The sequence below is a fragment of the Otolemur garnettii genome, unplaced genomic scaffold, assembly GCF_000181295.1.
Source record: "Otolemur garnettii isolate 467f Iridium unplaced genomic scaffold, OtoGar3 scaffold00041, whole genome shotgun sequence".
Classification (NCBI taxonomy): domain Eukaryota; kingdom Metazoa; phylum Chordata; class Mammalia; order Primates; family Galagidae; genus Otolemur; species Otolemur garnettii.
This window is the reverse complement of record NW_003852436.1, coordinates 1,795,427-1,814,101: the sequence shown is the minus strand read 5'-3', so window position 1 is coordinate 1,814,101 and position 18,675 is coordinate 1,795,427. Positions and strand designations below refer to the sequence as shown.

The window sequence follows — 18,675 nt, the reverse complement described above, 5'->3', positions numbered from 1 at the left end:
TTTTTTTTTTTTTGATCAACAATACTTAAGTGTGTTGCAGAAATTTAACTACAGGTTCAAATGTGCCATGAGATAAAAAATAAATTTGAAAAACACTGGTCTTAATGGAGGTTTTACAGTGTCTAGAATGTTTTAAATATTTGATAGATAATGTTAGTGACTGTTAATATCTATTAATATTTATTATTACTGTAATCTAGGTTGTCTAGGGTGTCTGTATGTATTCTTGCATTTAATCCTTACCCAACCCTGGACTGTACCATTTAGTAAATAGACTCATGGAGGTAATGAACCTGAAGCTTCAAGGTTTAGTAAATCTTCCAGCATCATCCCACAAGAAGTTGTGGTAAATGATTCTGCTGTTTAATTTCATTTATGAGATTACTGATTAAAAGAAATGTGCTGGGGAATTTTGGTCTCTCAATCTCCTAAACTATGATTCCATTAGCCTGCTTGTTGAGACATATATGTGTAGTTGACCCTTGAATAACATAACACAGGTTTGAATTACCCAAATCCATTTATGTGTTGTCTTTTCAAACAAAGGTGGATCAAAAGTAAAATACTGGCCAGGCATGGAGGCTCAGGCCTGTAATCCCAACATTTTAGGAGGCCAAGGCTAGAGGAACCTCTGAGGTCAGGAGTTCAAAACCAGCCTCGGCAACAAACATAGCAAGACCTGTCTCTACAAAAAATTCTTTGAAAATTTTCCAAGTGTGATGGTGCATGCTTATAGTCCCAGCTGCTAGGGAGCCTCAGGCAGGAGGATCACTTGAGCTTAGAAATTAGAGGCTACCGAGAGCTATGATCAAGCTCCAGCCTGGTGACAGAGAAAGACTATTTCTAAAAGAAAAAGAAAAAGGAAAGAAGTAAAAGACAATATTCCCAGAAAGTGAAATCTGTGTATTTAGAGGGTCAACTTTTCCTACATGTGAGTTCCTCAAGGCCAATGGCAGGACTTAAGTATGCTTGGATTTAGGTACACGCAGGGTTCCTAGAACCAATCTTTCACATATATGGTGGGGCAGTTGTATACTGGTTTTTGTCTAAACCAAAATTAGAATTTAAAATCTCTAGTATATATCAAAATTTTCTTTGAACATTTGCTCTAATACAAACTGACCCTAATGAAAACTGAATTATTGTAAAAAAAAAAAAATCAGTGTAGTAGTCTATGATTTCTTCTATCTCAGCATGGGCTCTATTATATTCTTTTTAATCATTTGAAATTCTCACAAAAACTAGAATAAGTTATTTTTGAGTCTGATTTAAATATGTTCTAAGAGATATGTTGCAAGAAAGTACTATAGGTGGGGCTACAAATACAACACCTTATTTTATATTTATCACTCCCTCTACAGTTACCACAGGTTCATAAAAAATTCTACATACTTGTAGAATTATAGGGTAGGAACATATATGAATTTTTGAAAAGGTATGAGTCATTGATCATCTCAGATATGGCTGAGGAATTGACATCAGTGAGTGAAGTTAGAGAGCTATTCCATGGAAAATAAAATTAGCTATTGTTAGCATTTCCTTTAAAAGTTATGTATTGTCTGTATGTATTCTTTCAAGTTCATTACCTCCATGACTTTATATGCTATAGTTGTAGTTGACTATAATGACGAATCTGCACAGAGCACATTTGGTGTGTATTGAAAGGCACTCCAGCAGCATCTGCATTTGGCATATTTCAGTCTTGCAGCAGAGTGTTAGGGAAGTATATACTAACCAGTGTCTACCTAACAATTCGGATGAATCTTTATATTTGGATTAGACGTCTTCTGAAGAAATCAAGTCAATTGGTTTGCACTACAAGTTATCAGTTTGGCTTCTGAATGATACCTTTTCAAATTTCTAAATTAGTTCCACTCTGAATTTTTTTATCCTTTGGAAACTATTCACATTGTTCAGACTATGGCTCCGTTCCAGATAGCATACTTCCCATCTCCAGCAAGTGCAGTAATACATGAGTTTTGGGAAATATATGTGTTTCCAGAAGGTACTAACTCCTCCCTAGGGTAGATAAGGTCATATGGCATGACCAGTGATTAATGGTCTCACAACTGCAAGACAGAAAGCAATAATTTAGCACAATACAGATCCCAAAACACTAAGGTAAATTCTAATGGGAATTCAAATAAATAAAATTGAATAATAGACCATATTAGAAATTATATAGAAGTATAATGTCATTCAGTGACTCTAATTGGGAATTCAAAAGACTTGGATTCCTAGGGGAAAAAAATTGGGGGGGGTACCACCTTGTAATAATATAATATCAGAGAATGCAGACAACTTAACCCAACTGCTTTTAGCAAAATAACTGTAAAGTCTGAAGGTTGTCTGACATCAGATATGGCTTGATCTAAGCTCAAATCATGTCTTCAGGTCATTACCCTGATTCATGGCTCTCCTCCTTGGGTTCCAGATCTGTTCTTAAACTTTTCCCCTCATGGTGCAGAAATGACTCCTATTGCTTAGCCTTACAGAGGCTCCTGCGTAAGACCAAAAGGGAGCACTGACAGTCCTCATAACACAAATAGAATCTCTGGGTGTCCTTCCCCTCCCTGAGCAATGGGGACTGTGACAGTGGGGGAATCACATAGATTAGGTTATTGTAGCAAAGGACACTTGTGCTGCATTATAGTGATAAGAAGAGAAGGGTGTGCAGGTATAGGCTGGCTTGTGTATTTGACAGTGCTAAGAGAGCAGTAATGCTACTAATAAAACTTAATTCTTATTTAATGGCTTTTATATTGCAGGCCTTGCGCTAGGTGATTCATTGTGTATTACCTCATTTAACAATTGGACAAGATATTTCCCTCGGGTGGGTATTTTTCTCAATGACTCCTGTGGTAACATCTCATCTGAGTGAGAACATGGGAGGGAAGGGAGGTTCCTGTAGAGACATAAAGATATGAGGTCATCATTTGAACAGAAGGGGAGTAGGTCGAGAGAAACAACAGGGTGAGATCAGGTGTGCTTTTGATGAGAGAGAGCATAGTTTCAAGTGAAAACAGGTGACTTGTAAGATTTTTCTCTTAGCAGTACTCACATGATGAATGCAAGGCTTAGAAAAAGCAAATTTTGTAGGAAGGGTTCCATACAGCAAGGGAAGTTTTACAAAAAGTTTGTAACTGAGGACCATGTGATGTAGGCTGGGTAAGGACAAATGTGAGACCAGGAGAAGGCTGAAGGTTAGTAAGAAACCAGAAGGGGTGATGTGTTGGGGTTACCTGAGGAAAGAGAGGCAGGAGTCATAGAGAAAGTGGCCTTTGGAAAGTGACATCTTTGAAAGTGGGATTCCAGAGGTGGTGCATTTTCTAGGTCCAGACTGGACAGTGGGACTATGTGTCTGGAGAGGCCTGGAGGAAAAGGTCCTTGGAGGAGAAATTCCCACCTGAGGAAAATGAATGTTATGAGCTGGGAGCTAAAGGTGGGGAGAGAGCAGATAAACAGCAGAGTGGCAGAGGGTAGCCAAAAGAGCGGAGGCAGGGTAATAAACCCAGGTGAAGAGAATCTTAAAGGATCAGGAGGAGGTGATGAGGCTAGGAGGTGTGGTCTAGAAGTAGCAAGCCAGAGCATGCACACCAAACCATCTTCCAGCTCTGGACCATGTGGAATGTGCCTTAATTAAAATAAAGTAATTTTTTTTAAGTCGCCTCCTTCATCTCTGCAGAGGAAGCAGTGACCCCAGAGGACTGCCAGATCAATCAAAGCAAGGAAGTAAAGGATCAAGGAGATGAAGGGATCATTCCAAGAAGAGACCATGGCTCTTAGGGAATTTATTGGCCAGAAACTTTAATTTCCACGAGTCACAAAGGAAGGGGTTGAGAAAGGAAATTAGGTTGGACTGTGTGATGTACACAGCAGTTGTAGCTTTCAGGACCTCGTGATCATTCATGACCCAGGAGGCCAGAATATCACCAGTGCTGCAGGTCAAAGGTTCATGGGCTCACCTGGAGGAGGGTGGGCGTCCAGTGCTGTTGCAAAGAGGTTTGGTTGCAAAACCATTTTGGAGGCACTGGTTGCTGTCTGGCACATGGGGTCCTCCATACTTACTCATGTCTCCTTTTAATCTTTTGGAGGAATAAAACTAAGTCCTTACCCCCAACCTTGTTTTTTTTCCCAGTAAACAGGACCAGGAAGAATAATAGCTGGTTCTACCAGGGAAATATGAGCTTGCAGGTCAAGGTATCAAGACAACCAAGAATTCCCACTGGTACTAAAGATAGTAAAAAATGAATAGATATCACCTGAGAAAGAATGACTTTTAGATGGACCACAGATATTAAGTAAGGGAAGATTCTATGCAGCAGGAGTTAGAAGTTGTAAACAAAAACATGGGAAATATTTAGTATGAAAATAATAACATAGTCATCCTCAGTATCCAAAGGATTGGTTTCAGGACTGCCCTCAGACACCAAAATCCAGCACCTACAAGGCTTGCAGGTGGCCCTGTGGAATGTCCAGATAGGAAAAGTCAGTCCTTCGTATAGGCATGTTTTGCCTTACATGAATACTGAATTTTCCATTCACATTTGTCTGCCAATTCAGAACTGCCCATGAGGAGGGCTGACTGCATTCATTGAAAAAGTTGGTGTAAGTGTATCCACATGGTTGCAACTTTGTTTTCAAGGGCCAAGTATGATTTAAATAAAGAATACAATAAATGAGATAAAATATAAAATGAATACTGAAAAAGACAAATTTATGATAAGTTTGAGAAGTTCATTCACAAGGCAGCCAGAACGGATAAAAAGAAATATAGGGTGGTGCCTGTGGCTCAAAGGAGTAGGGCACTGGCTTCATATGCCAGAGGTGGTGGGTTCATACTCAGCCCCGGCCAAAAACTGCTTAAAATAAAAAGAGAGAGAGATATAAAAGATACAATGAAATACCACAATACACCTATTTATTTTTTCAATTTAATGTTTAAATAAAACCATAACTTATACATTTATGGGGTACAATGTGATGATTTGATATGCAGTGTGGAGTGCTTAAGTCAAATTGATTAACATACCCATCACCTCGCTTACTTATTTTTTAGGATGGCTAAAATGTAAAATAGTGGTAATATTAGGCGCTGGCAAGAATGCTGAAGAAATGGATTATTCATACATTATTTGTGTAATGTAAACTGGCACAGGCACTCTGAAAAACAGCTTGGCAATTTCTTGGAAAAACAAATATTCAACTACTGTACCACCTAGCTGTTGTACTTCTTGATATTTATACCAGAGAAATGAAAATTCATATGTACCCCCAAACTGTATACTAATGTTCATAGCACCTTTATTTGTAATAGCACCAACTGGCAGTAACCCGTATGTCCATCAGTTTGTGAGTAGTTAAACAAACTCTGTTGTACCACATTCCGTACCATGAATTACTGATGCCCACCTGGATGGATAAAAGCATTACAGTGAATGAAAAAATCCAATATTAAAGGGTTACATACTATGTGATTCCATTTATATAACATGCTAGAACAAAATAAAGATGGAGAATCTACATGTGGTCAGCAGAGGGTAGGGAAGGGGCATGGAGGGAATTCCTTTGGGTGATGGAATATTTCAATATCTTAATCGTGTCAGTGATTACATGACTTTATACATGTGATAAAGTTTCTTTTTTTTTTTTTTTAAATCTCACTATAAGTAGAGTGCTGTGACATCACAGCTCACAACAAACTCAGACTCCTGGGCTTAAGCGATTCTCTTGCCTCAGCCTCCCAAGTAGCTGGGACTACAGGCGCCCATCAAAACACCCGGCTATTTTTTTGCTGTAGTTGTTGTTTAGCAGGACCAGGCCGGGTATGAGCCCACCAGCCCCAGTGTATGTGGCCGGCACCCTAACCCCTGAGCTACAAGTGCTAAGCCAAGTTTCACTGAATTATAAGCAAAGACATTTTAAAAATCTGTACATGCAAAAATTGGCAAAATCCAAGTAAATTCTATAATCTAGTTAATTATGTCATGCCAATCGATTTCCTGTTTTGAGGGCAGCACCTGTGGCTCAAAGGAGTAGGGCACTGGCCCCATATACTGGAGGTGGCGGGTTCAAACCTGGCCCTGGCCAAAAACTGCAAAAACAACAACAACAACAACAACAATTTTGATAACACCTACAATTATATAAAATGACAGCATCACAGGAAGCTGGGAGATGGGTTCGTAGGACTTCCGTGGTCTATTTTTGCTACTTATGAGTCTAAAGTTATTTCAAAATAAACTTTTTTAAAATGGGGGGGGGTGTAAGAAATATAGAAGAAGAGGAATAAGAGCTACTAATAGGATAATAAGAATTACAGGACAGGAAAACATGAAGAAGGAAATATTTGAATAATGTATGAGGACAAATGCTTCAAAGAAGGAATAAAATACCTCAGATTAAAAGTACTCAGGTATTGGCCAGCTCTGTGGTATGGTGGAAAGTATTCATGTACTACCAAGATAACTGATAAGTACTCACAAAAACATGGAGTGACATTTAAAAGCATCAAAGACTATCCTACCATATAACTCTAGAAGGCTTCAGAGAGGAAGAACAGATCATTTCCAAAGAGCAAGAATCATGTTGATGTCAGACCTCTCGGCAGCCAGGAGAGTGTGAGCAGATACCACCACCACGATGACACACGCAGTTAACACAACTCCAAATGTGTGGAGCAACAACTGACAGAGCTGCAGAGAGAAACAGATTGGTCAACTGTTGTGTTAGATGATTTAACCCACCCGCTAGGCAACTAATCAGGCAGAATCTACAGAACTATGGAAAATCCGAATACAATTCATAAGCTTCATCAATGAGATGTGTATACTTAACACAGAACAGGCCAGGTATTTGAATAGAGAGGGAACCTTTACCCTGAAAACAGTGATTAAGGATCAATTTCAAGAGGCTATGTTCCTTCTTTTTTTCTTGTAAGGCTATGTTTCTTGACCATAATGTATTAACAAAATAATAATAATAATGACAGATAGATAACTTGAAAGTCATCTGTGTTTGGAGACTAAAGTCATACTAAATAATCAGCTAAATCTGCTCTTCTAGAAATTTTGTTATGCCTTTCAGAGGTTTTTTGTGTAATTTTCTTTATTTAGGGCTGAAGTTTATTGGGTTTATTTTTAGATGTTTTATGATGTCTGCTGCTATTATGTATAGGTCACTTTTCCCAATACATTTTCTGGTTACGTATTACTGGCATAGAGAAGCTCTTTATTTTTGTATGTGGATCTTGAATCTTATATTTTACTCAACAGTCTCCTAATTTTTTTCTAAACATTTTTCTCTATTTCTCTATCTTCCTTTTTAATCCAGCTTATACATACACTGATAGCTTGACAAACCTATGGTAGGTACGTTTTCACTTTGTAATACATCGTAAGCATTTTTATCATATTACTTTTGTGGTCATCATAATTATCAATTTTCAGGGAATGCACTATAGATTACTTATTTTACTGCTGTTGGATAATTGAAAAGGTTCAAACATTTTATTTGTTCACTTTTCTCCTAGCTCCCAGCTGTATTGAGGTATAATTGACAAATTCATTGAAATCATATATTAAGTGTTCTCATCATCTGCTTTTCTTTCCTGTTTATATCAGGAGGTAGGGATGGTGGGGCAGGCGCAGACTGCTGTCATCCACGTGGACTCCCCTCTCTAACTTCTGAAGGGGACTGACTAGTCTTCTGGTTTTAATAGCATAACTGTCTTGGCTTTCACACATGGTCCTGTGAGTCTTGAAGTCATGACTGTGTGCACTCTTCCCTTCTAGGACTCACCACTCTAATGTGTTTGTCTCTTTGCAACAGGTATAACTTCTGTTTTCAATGCTGAATCGTCTTTGTCTTATGCGTGATGTTAACTGGAAAACTTACAATGCTTTATCCTCCATTTAATTTGTTATTTGTGGATGACACTTGTTAGCACACTGAGGAATTTCCTTTTACCACTTCTAATGAGACTCTGGCCTGGGTGCCATCCTCCACAAATGGGTTCCTTCTCAAAGGCTGCACCAAGTCTCCCCACCTGAAGTCAGAGGGAAGGGAAAGATGGGAACTAGGGAGCACGTCCTCAGATCAGCCCTTTTATGCATACATCCTTGTAGTGGCAAATGTCATTCCCACTCGTGTATCCATGGCCAAATATTAATCACATAGCCTCATCTAGCTACAAAGGAGACTTTTCACTGGTGAACTTGGCCTATGCCTAGCTAAAACACTAGGGAGAACAAATACTGGAGGACAACTCGCTACATAAGGTATTTGTATACTTTATCCCTTTAATTCATTAGTATACTAAAACTCATTAATATATTTTCAAATACTAAGTCATCTTCACATTCCTAGGATAAATCCCACTGGGTCATGACAGTTGTTTTCCTGTGTTATTGGATTTTGCTTATGAATGCTTTATTAGGGATTTTTGCATCTGTGTTTATTAAAAATATATTTATTGATGCAGGAAGTAGTAATAATACTTTACATTTATAAGCTGCTTTGCACTTTTAAAATCACTTCATACGCATTCACCTTAAAATCAGAAGCTGATTTTTTTTATTGTTGTGGATTCATTGAGGATACAAAGAATTGGATTATGCTAACTGCATTTGTTAGGTAAAGCCCCTCTTACAATTATGTCCTGTACCTAAAGGGTGTGTGTGCCATACACTTTGACACCCCCATCTTCCTCCCTCTTTCCCCCGCCCCCTGCTCGCTCATTCCTCTGCCCCTTACCTTGTATTTGCTCATCTACTGCCTTCATATTAGAATTGAGTATACTTTTGATTTTTGTTTCTCCATTCTCATGATGCTTTACTAAGAAGAATGTGTTCCACCTCCATCCAGGTTAAAACAAAAGATGTACAGTCTCCATCATTTTTAGTGGCTGAATAGTATCCCATGGTATAGATATACCATGGCTTGTTAATCCATTCCTGGGTTGGTGGGCATTTAGGCTGTTTCCACATTTTGGCGATTGTAAATTGAGCCGCAATAAACAGTCTAATGCAAATGTCCTTATTGGAAACGGATTTTTTTTTCTTCTGGGTAGATGCCTAGTCCTGGGATAGCAAGATCAAATGGGAGGTCTAGCCTGAGTTCGTTGAGGATTCTCCATACTTCTTTCCAAAAAGGTAGTATTAGTTTGCAGCCCCACCAGCAGTGTAAAGTGTTCCCTTCTCTCATCATCCATGCCAGCATCTTCAGCTTCAACAACTAAAGCAAATAGGCAACTTTCAGAATGGAAAAAGATATTCCTATAGTGTGAATCAGACAAAGGCTTGATAATGAGGACTTCCAGAGAATTCAAAGGAGCTGAGTTTAAAAAAAAAAAAAAAGTGTATATTAAGTATATAAATAGAAAATTTCTCCAAATGGAACAATGTAAGTTTTTGTTATTATTAACTAAATGCTAGAGGGCCAACAGTGAAACTGAGATTAAAGTCAAGATTAGTGGAAAGGAAATAATGCAGGGGACTGAAAGAAGGATTTCCGATCACATGAGCCCAGGGAGGAATGCTGTCCCTCCCAGACGCACAGGGGAAAGAGCAGGGCTACAGGCGGTGAAGTATCTAGCTTTGTGCTGGTGGGCTAGGTAGCCTATTAATTCAGTGTTTAAACAACCTGTTTTGAATTTACAAGTAAAGACTTTCCTGGTTATTAAACATTCTTTGGCTTTATGAACTTTTGTTCTGATTCCTTACTTATCTGCATATACCAAATTAGATCCTGGCAGTTGAGCACTCTGGGAGGGGGGGAAGGAAGCGCCATAGATACCGGATGCTCCTGCTGTTGTCTGGCCGCAGGTCATATGTGTCCTGGTCACACGTTTTCCCACAGGACTCAAGAGCTTTTCCAGAACACACAATAATTATATAACAGCAGCTACTCACCATTCACAAGTATAAAATACCTTTGGGAGGAAAATAGATGGTAGGCTGATGTCATTTTACCCAAAAAAGAGGCACTCAGTGTCACAGTAAACAGAATTTCTCAAATAGCAGGATCTTTTTGTAGGTTATACCCAGACAAATTGTGCAATTTGTTAACGTCTCTTCCCTGAGCCTTGGCGCTGCCCTGCGTATAGATATGTATTGGGTAGTAGCTGCTTAGGGCGGCATTAAACTCTGCGTCCCCGCTGGGCTCTCAGTGCTCCCCCTCGCCTCACCATTCTCTCATTCCCTGCCTCCCACAGACCACAGAAGCAATTATACTGTAGGATACCTGGGAGGATCCGCTGGCTTCTCACACCATCGCTGCATATCCCACAACTCGTATCTATGCTTATGTCCCATTCGAACAACCTAGATCCTGGAGTAGCTTTCTGCTCTGGCTTTTGTGCTTTGATCAGAATAACTATTTAACTAAATCCCCTTTGTACCATTTTGAGAGAACGCTAGGTACCTGAATTCTTGCTGATGATTTCCATGGGGATAAATACACATCCCCACTATCACCTTTTGCTGGGCACAATACACAGAGTAAGCCACACAGAGAGATATCCCAGAATCTCATCTATTTTTACCGTAGTCAGTGCTAGAAATTTCTTATGAATGTTGCAAATGAAAAAGCTGAAGTCCAGATGCGTAGACTCTCCACACTGTCGTCTGTACTGTTTGGCTTTCTGGGTGGATGTTATGTAGCACAAAGGCACCAGGGTAGTACAGACAACACAAGCAGTGTGACTAAGCATTTAAGTTTTAAATGAATGCCTTAAAATAGTTAATTATACTTTACCCTACAGGAAGATAAAATGTTTTCTCAGGTCCCTGAAAGTGGATGATGAGTAATTTAAAGCTTTGTGGAGATCGAAAATTTGTTTGTCTATTTTTAAAAGGCTAAACTAGAGTTTGAAATAAGCTGTCCAGTTCCAGAGCCCAGCTCTCAATTGTTAGACTCTGTGGTCTCTTAAATGTAAGTGGATAATGGGAAAATTGTAGGGGGGGAAATAGTGAAGGAAGAATTAGGCTATGAGATAGTAAGTACATGTGTTAAAAGCTACACAACCAAAATAGCCTGGTGCTGGTTCAACAGAAACTGGGTCGGCCTCACACACAGGGAAAAAAAAGTGCAAAGTAGACCCAAATATATATGATGATTTGGGGGAGGGGAATAAATTGCATCCGAATCTTCCTCCTTTGTGTCTATCCCATTGTCAAAGTTCAACAAACATAGTTATTAAATCCCAGTTGGATTGTTTTGGATTTTAATGTACAAGATAAAACTGTAAGGTTTCAAGAAGCTGTTTTAGATAATTATTTCTATAATCTTGGGTGAAAAAGAACTTTGTAAGCTAGATATCATAACTTGAAGTCATAAAAGAATATATTAGAGAAATTTGACTACTAAAAATCGTGAAGCTTGTGCATGTCTGAGCATACAAATTCTCATAAATAACCTCAACTCACCCTCCTCCAAAGAAATCTAATTTGAGAGCCTTAAATAAACACGTCAAAGGAATACAAATAAAGGAATGAAAGAAATACAAAAATTTATGCTCCTACCATTACCTCAATAACTCCAAAATAGCTGCAGTGCTGGGATGAGCTTCACTAGGCCAGATTAGTCCAGCATGCAAAGAAGATCATGTTTCTCTAGAAACAAAACCTGCCAGCAGCCTTAATCCCTCACAAAACCTCAGACCACATGCAGCCATTAGCCAAAGTAAATGTGAAAAGAAAGGGAACATCAGAATTGTCAGTAAATTCTGCAAAGTTGAAATTCAAGCCTGCCGTTTCTGTAATTCCCAGAAATACGTGTAACAGCCAAGCCCAAGAACTCCATGGCTTTGTGATTTTACAACTGGACCATTGCAAAGGTTTTAGAAATGTTTTAAACATATAATTGATACAGCACACACACACATACACACGCACCTTCGTATGTGGTTAGCTTTTAAAGTATTTATTCAGCCTAAGTGAAGCACCATCAATGAATTTAGGGTTGAAAACCCTGTGTAGAGAGCAAGGTCAAGTGAAAGCCCTAAGTAACTTCTAAGAGACTTGGGACTCCCCAAGCAAATATAACGTGGTGGTTCCAGCTAACAGGCTGACCTCAGCATGGGAACAAGGCCAGCTTTAAGCAGCTACAACAAGCTTTAATTTTGTCCTAAATCTCCAACATCCTAATTGCATATTCACTCCCTCTAATTTGTAGTCACGACAGGTATCAGGATATTTCTGTGTGGACAGAGAGGTTGTATGCCCCATTCATCTTTCCTTGTTCTCTAGGGATTTGAACTGAGGTGATCCCTGTGATCCCTGAGAACTTATCCTAGTGAAATTAATATTCTCTTTCATGTGTCAAACACAATGACATCTTGGGTGGGCTCTTTGAATCTGTTAACATATAATTTCTAAAAATACCCTTTAGCTACCCTAGGACTCCTCATCGAGAGGAGAATAACTCTTATTACCCAGGCCCAAGAAAAGTTGCCCTGTGCTTCCAACTGTCTGGATTAACAGGGGCAGTGTAGTGGGACTATTTAAGAGTAGCGTTAAAACAGCCCTGGAATAATCTATACTGCTTCCCTCATTTCTTTGCTTGGTATATGGTCACACAAGCTGTTTCCATTGAATTAGGTTATATAAGTAGAAAATAATTCTGGGACTATCATTTTATGTTGGCAAATGATGTAAGAGCTCTTTAAGGAATTTATTTATTTATTGGTTTATTTATTTTTGGTTGCTTGGGTACGCACTACAGGAGAAAATTGCCTTGGAAATGATGCAAAAAGAGCTGTAACTGAATATTCATCATGTAGAGTGGGAGAAAAGGAGGGCGCTCTCAGACAGATGGCATAGCCCTGGCATTTTACCCTTTTGCCATGGAGTGCAAAGTCCCTTTCCCTGCTCAGGGGATCTGTAGAAGGGAATGCAGAACAGTCAACTGGGCTGACGGGGGAGGATCTGCCTTGGTCAGACTCAAGTTCAACACTTTTGGGGGCGGGACACGATTATAAGAGGGTCCTTATCTAACAGAAGCAATCAGTGTAACCTGGTTCTGTGTGCCCTCAATGAGCAAGATCATGGCCTCCTCGGTGCCAACATCATGAATTCAATTTAGGTTATTTCTCACATGCAACGTCACGGAAGAAAGAGAAAATTTGACTTGTTTTCTGGCCAGTAGGTCCTCTTCACGTGGCGTGGAGGTCTCAAAGGTAGTGTCACCCTTTGGGGGCAAGTTACTCAGTCTGGACCTTGCTCTCTGAGGCCCCCAGCTTCTCCCCGACCTCATTGCCCGTTCCTGCCCCTCTCGCCACAGGTGTGGAAGACATCGTGGCCATCATGATTCCTGAGCCCAAAGGGAGGGAGATAGTGAGCCTGCTGGAGAGAAACATCACCGTGACCATGTCCATCACCATCGGCACCCGGAACTTGCAGAAATATGTGAGCCGCACTTCGGTTGTGTTTGTCTCCATCTCCTTCATTGTTCTGATGATCATTTCCCTCGCATGGCTGGTCTTTTATTACATCCAGAGGTTTCGGTATGCAAATGCCAGGGACAGGAACCAGGTGAGTAGCTAAAAAGTTTTAAAAAAAAAAAAAAAACAACTTTAAGAAGTGGTTGCAAAGGCAACACAGTATTATTGCATAAACTTTGCACATTACAGAAAATGCTGAGACAAAATAGAATGACGTATCATCTCCCCACGGAGATAAACGCTATTAGCTTTTGTCGTATAGTTTCTCAGATATATCCCAACTATACCAATTTTGCTGTTTTACCAGTAGTGTGTGAAGTGGAGGTCATTTGTCCCACGTGTCTATTGGTTTTTTTTTTTTTTTTTGGACAATTATTTATTTGATATGTGCGCAATGAAGGGAAAAGGGGGAAGGGAGCCGAAATGATGCCAGTAATGGGAATATAATTTGGAAAGAGCCAGGATTTTCTCCTTGGGAAAAGAAGGTAAAAAAGAGATGAACATTTAAAGCTATTTCTGAAAGTAATTAAGAATTAAGCATACACACACACACGTGGGTCATTATGAAATTTGTGAAATACACAAACATCGAGAAACGTAAAATCCACACGGACAGGAAACAAATAAAAACCTCCCAGAAACAGTGACACACTGAGCAAGTTGAAACTTGCATGAGTGAGTCAGAGAGGACACAGTGGGCTGTGTTTCCTGGAAGTGAAATAGTGGATCATAACACAGTCTGTCTCAAAACTTTCATAGTGACCTATGTGTATATGCATGGTGTAAAATGCAAAGGGCATAAACTGGGATACAATGACAAGTAATTGCCTTCTCAGGTGTGCCTCTCAGCTGCCCAGTTCCTCTTCCTAGAATATCTTCTCTTCCAGGGATATTTTATGTTGTTATGCACAATATGCTCATGTGTGTATGTGTTTATATTTAAAAAATGGCACGCAACTCTGTAACCTTCTTCCTACTGCTTCAGACTGGACATGAATTCACTTGGGCATGCAAACCAAGCTGCCTCCTCATTTCTAACAACTGTGTATCATTTCATTATCTGTATGTGTCACAGTCTATTCACAGACATTTTTTCTCTTATTAAAGAAATGTACACAAGCCACTTAGCACATTTGGGAGTATGTCTGTAAGGTAAATCTTGGGACTTTCAATTGTACAGCAATGATATGTAGGTTTTAAAGTATGATAGATACTGTCACACGGCCAATCAATTTTGAACTCATTTATATTTTAACTAGCAGTATATGAAAACTACATCTGCATGTCTTCACCAAAAGAATGGTACAGCTTATTGTTGTAAGTGATTCAATAAGTTAAAAATGTTATCACATTTTTCTTATTATAAATCATGTTGAACGGTTGAACGTCTTTTCAGGTTCATAGAAAAAGGGAATATTTTTCTGAGAAGTATCTTCTTTTATTATTGGACCACTTTTCAGTTGAGTTGTTGGTCATTTTCTTATTGGGCATAGGCTCTCTTTTTTTTTTTTTGAGATGTGCATAAGCTCTCTATTAGTCCAAGGAATGAATCCTTTGTTGTAATAGAGGATTCTATTTCCCCCTCTGCTTATTGTTGTCTTTGATTTTATCTGTGGTGCTTTTTGCCTTGCAGACATGTGGGAATCTTCCATAGCTAATTGTATTCATCTTTTCTTTTTTAAAATAAATTTTGTGTATATTTGAGATGTATAACATAAGATCATAAAGTGGTTATTATAGTAAAGCAAATTAACGTATCTGTTATCTCACATAGTTTTTTGTGACAAGAGCAGCTGAAATCTACTTATTAAACAAAAATTCCTAACACAATTTCCTTTAGTCGTCACATGGTACATTAGATCTCTGAACTTGTTTATACTACATTATGTATGTTGGCCTGCACCTCCCATTTCCCTCCCTGCCCCCTCCCTAATAACCACTATTTTATTCTTGTCTCTGTATATTTGACCCTTTGTAAAAATTAGATTTCATCTGTAAGTGAAATTATGCAATATTTTTCTTTCTATGTATGTCTTATTCCCCTTAGCATATGTCCTCCAGATCCATCCATGTTGTGGCAAATGTCAGGATCTCCTTTTTAAAGACTGAATATTCCATTGTGTATGTATATGTATGTATACCCCGTTCTCTTTATCTATTTGTCCATCAGTGGACACTTAGGTTGTTTCCATATCGTGGCCACTGTGAATAATGCTACAGTGAATACAGGAGTGCAGATCTCTTTGCAAGGTGTTGGCTTCATCTCCTTTGGGCATATACCCAGAAGAGGGATTTCTGGGGCATATCCTGTTTTAAATTTCTTTAGGAACAGCCTTACTGTTTTTATAATGGCTGCACTAACCTGCATTCCCACCAACGGTGTATAAGGGTTACCTTTTTCCATACCCTAGCCAACATGTATCTCTTGTCTTTTTGATAATAGCCAGCCTAATCTCTCATGTTTTTATCCTTGACTTTTTAAATTTTACTTTCATGATTAATATTAAATCTATAGATAACTTGGTTCAGAATAAGGAGTAGAGAACCAACTTTTTTTTCAAAGGAGCTACGATTTTTTGTAACTGGATTTATTGGCTAATTAACCTCCCCCCATATGTCTGTAGTATCCCCAGGTAACATATAGTAAATATCCATGTATAATTGATTCTATACTGTGCTTTTTAAATTGTATCATTAATCTGTAAATTCATAGTCTAGTACCATATTGTTTTGAGTACTATAGAATTATAATATTTCTCATAGGTGTTCATGCTAACTTCCTTTTGATTCTATCTTCATTCTTCTCATTTTTATCTTTACATGGATTTAGAACCAGTATATCAGTTTTTAAATTTATAGAATATAGAAGAAATTTATAACCTTATGATGTTCAGACTTCCTATCCAAGAATAATATGTTTTGCCTTTTATTCAACTCTAATTTTTATTACCAGTGGCACTTTAAAATTTTTTAAATCTTGGAAACTTTTCTTATGTTTTAGATATTTAATTATTATATTGCTATTATAAATTAAACTCTCTTTATATAGGAAGCTTTTGATTTTTTACATATTTAATGTTCTCATTATTATCACCTTAATAATAGGAATGTGTAATACTTATTATAATGCAGTTCTAAGAGCTTTCTCTCTACATATACATTTACCTACATAATCCCCTTAGGATTCCTATAGCAGATCATTTTGTTGTCCTTATTTTACAAATGTGGAAGCTGAGCACAGAGAGGTTAAGTAAATTACTCAACGTCACACAGCTTGTTACTAATAGAGCCAGTAACAGGATTCCAGAGTCCACACTTAGAACCACTCCACTGCAGCATTTGTGATTGTTTATATTAGTTTACCATGATTACATCAATAATTCCTATAGTCAGTGATAACTTCTTTCAAATTTCAAACATGCTCTTTCTGTTATCTAATTTCATTGATTTCTATCTCCAGAATAACCTAACAGTTATTCTAGTGAATCATTTTTCCAAAGCCTAGACAACATTTCTCTCTCGTCTTTTTGACTACCATGTTGGACACTGCAAGCTAACAGTTGTTATAGTGAACATATTCCTCTTCATTTCGTATTTAATGGGACATCCTCAAACTAACGCATTTTATCATTTTGTCATTATTTCTCCATGCAGTCTTCTATGTTGAGATATGTATTTTATCATGTTACAAATAATGGCAGCAATATCAACTTAGTCCTATTTTATTAAGAGTTTTTAATCAAAATGGGTATTTAATTTTAACCAATGCCTTTTCAACCGCCATGGTCTACATTTTTGCTTTTGATCTACTAAAAGGAGTATTAGTAGATTTGCCAGTGTGAACCATCCTGAACTTACCATAGACACTAGTCCTCTAATGTGTGCCAGGTTATATTTGTTAGTACTTTATTTAGTATATATTTTTTACCTTTATATTCATATGTGAAATTTATCTATTGTTTATATTTCTAGCATGTTTAGGTCATAGTTATACTGCTTTATAGGAAGACTTTACAAACTTTTCTCCATTATCTGTAATCTAGAGCTTGCAGTGTCCAACATGTTAGTCACTAACACTGTGTGACTAAGTTTAAATTGTAATGAAATCAAATTCAAAATTGTAGTCCTTAGTCACTAGTCACAGTTCACATGGCTGCCACATGGCAGCGCATTATAGGACACTCCCATCAGTGCAGAAAGTCCCCTTGGGCAGCACCGCTCTAAGCATTTTAAATACCACTGGAATTAGCTGATTCTTAAAGTATTAGCAGAAATTTTTTTGTAAGTTAATAAGGTCTGAGCTGTTGTTTGTTTTAGGAGGATGGCTCTTCTTTTTCTATTTATTTTATGATAATCGGTTTAAATTTTCAGTAGCTTTTGGAACAATTTTTTAAAACATTGTCATTGCTTTTTTCTGATTATCAAAATGATACACGCTCATTTTAATAAATTCTGGCAATCATAGAAAAACAATGAAGAACAATTCACCTATTATGCCATTGAACTTTTAACAATTGAGTACAATTACCTTTCAGGTATTTTAGCCGCCTACATATATATTCAGTAAATGTTCACTTTAGGTATCTCTGTATACATGAGACACGCATGTGGATAAGTTTTATGTTCTACTTTTTATTAACTGGTGATCATTTCCCCCATCATTACATAATCTTCAAAAACATGGCTTTTGTGGCTACTTAGTGTTCAGGTGGGAAAATGGTATACTTCCTAAACTAAACAAGCATATACTTTCTTTTTATTTTCTTCTTTTTTTAATGCAGATTCTCTGCCAAGATTTATGCCATCTCCATTATTTCTTTTATTTTTTTTCCAGACCAGGTCCCATTATGTTGCTTGGGCAAGAGTGCAGTGGAGTCCTCATAACTCACTACAGCCTCAGACTCTTGCCTCAGCCTCTAGAGTAGCAAGGACTATCATGCCCCACTATGTTTGTGTGTGTGTGTGTGTGTGTGTGTAAAGACAGGGTCTTACTTTGCCTCGGCTGGTCTCAAAGCCCTGGCCTTTGTATATTTATATGTGAATCTCCTCAGCGATCCTCGCACTTTGGCCTCCTGAAGTGCTAGGATAACAGGCATGAGGCACTGCCCTGGCCCTAAAATATACCTTTCTATTATGGTCACAGTGAAGACTAAATGGGTTAATGTGTAGTAGAACCTCTGTAAGTTGACCACCCGAGGGACTATAACAAGCTGGTCAGTGTAAGGAGCTAGACC

The 18,675-nt window shown here is 38.1% G+C and overlaps 1 protein-coding gene across 1 annotated transcript in view; it reads left to right on the top strand.

The window, feature by feature from the left end:
• The window catches only part of RNF150 (ring finger protein 150), a 263,220-nt gene that overhangs the window by 154,655 nt on the left and 89,890 nt on the right, over positions 1 to 18,675 (top strand). The window contains exon 2 of the mRNA XM_003790183.3: positions 13,282 to 13,532. Coding sequence (XP_003790231.1) covers positions 13,282 to 13,532 — 251 coding nt within the window. The remainder of the gene's footprint in view (positions 1 to 13,281; positions 13,533 to 18,675) is intronic.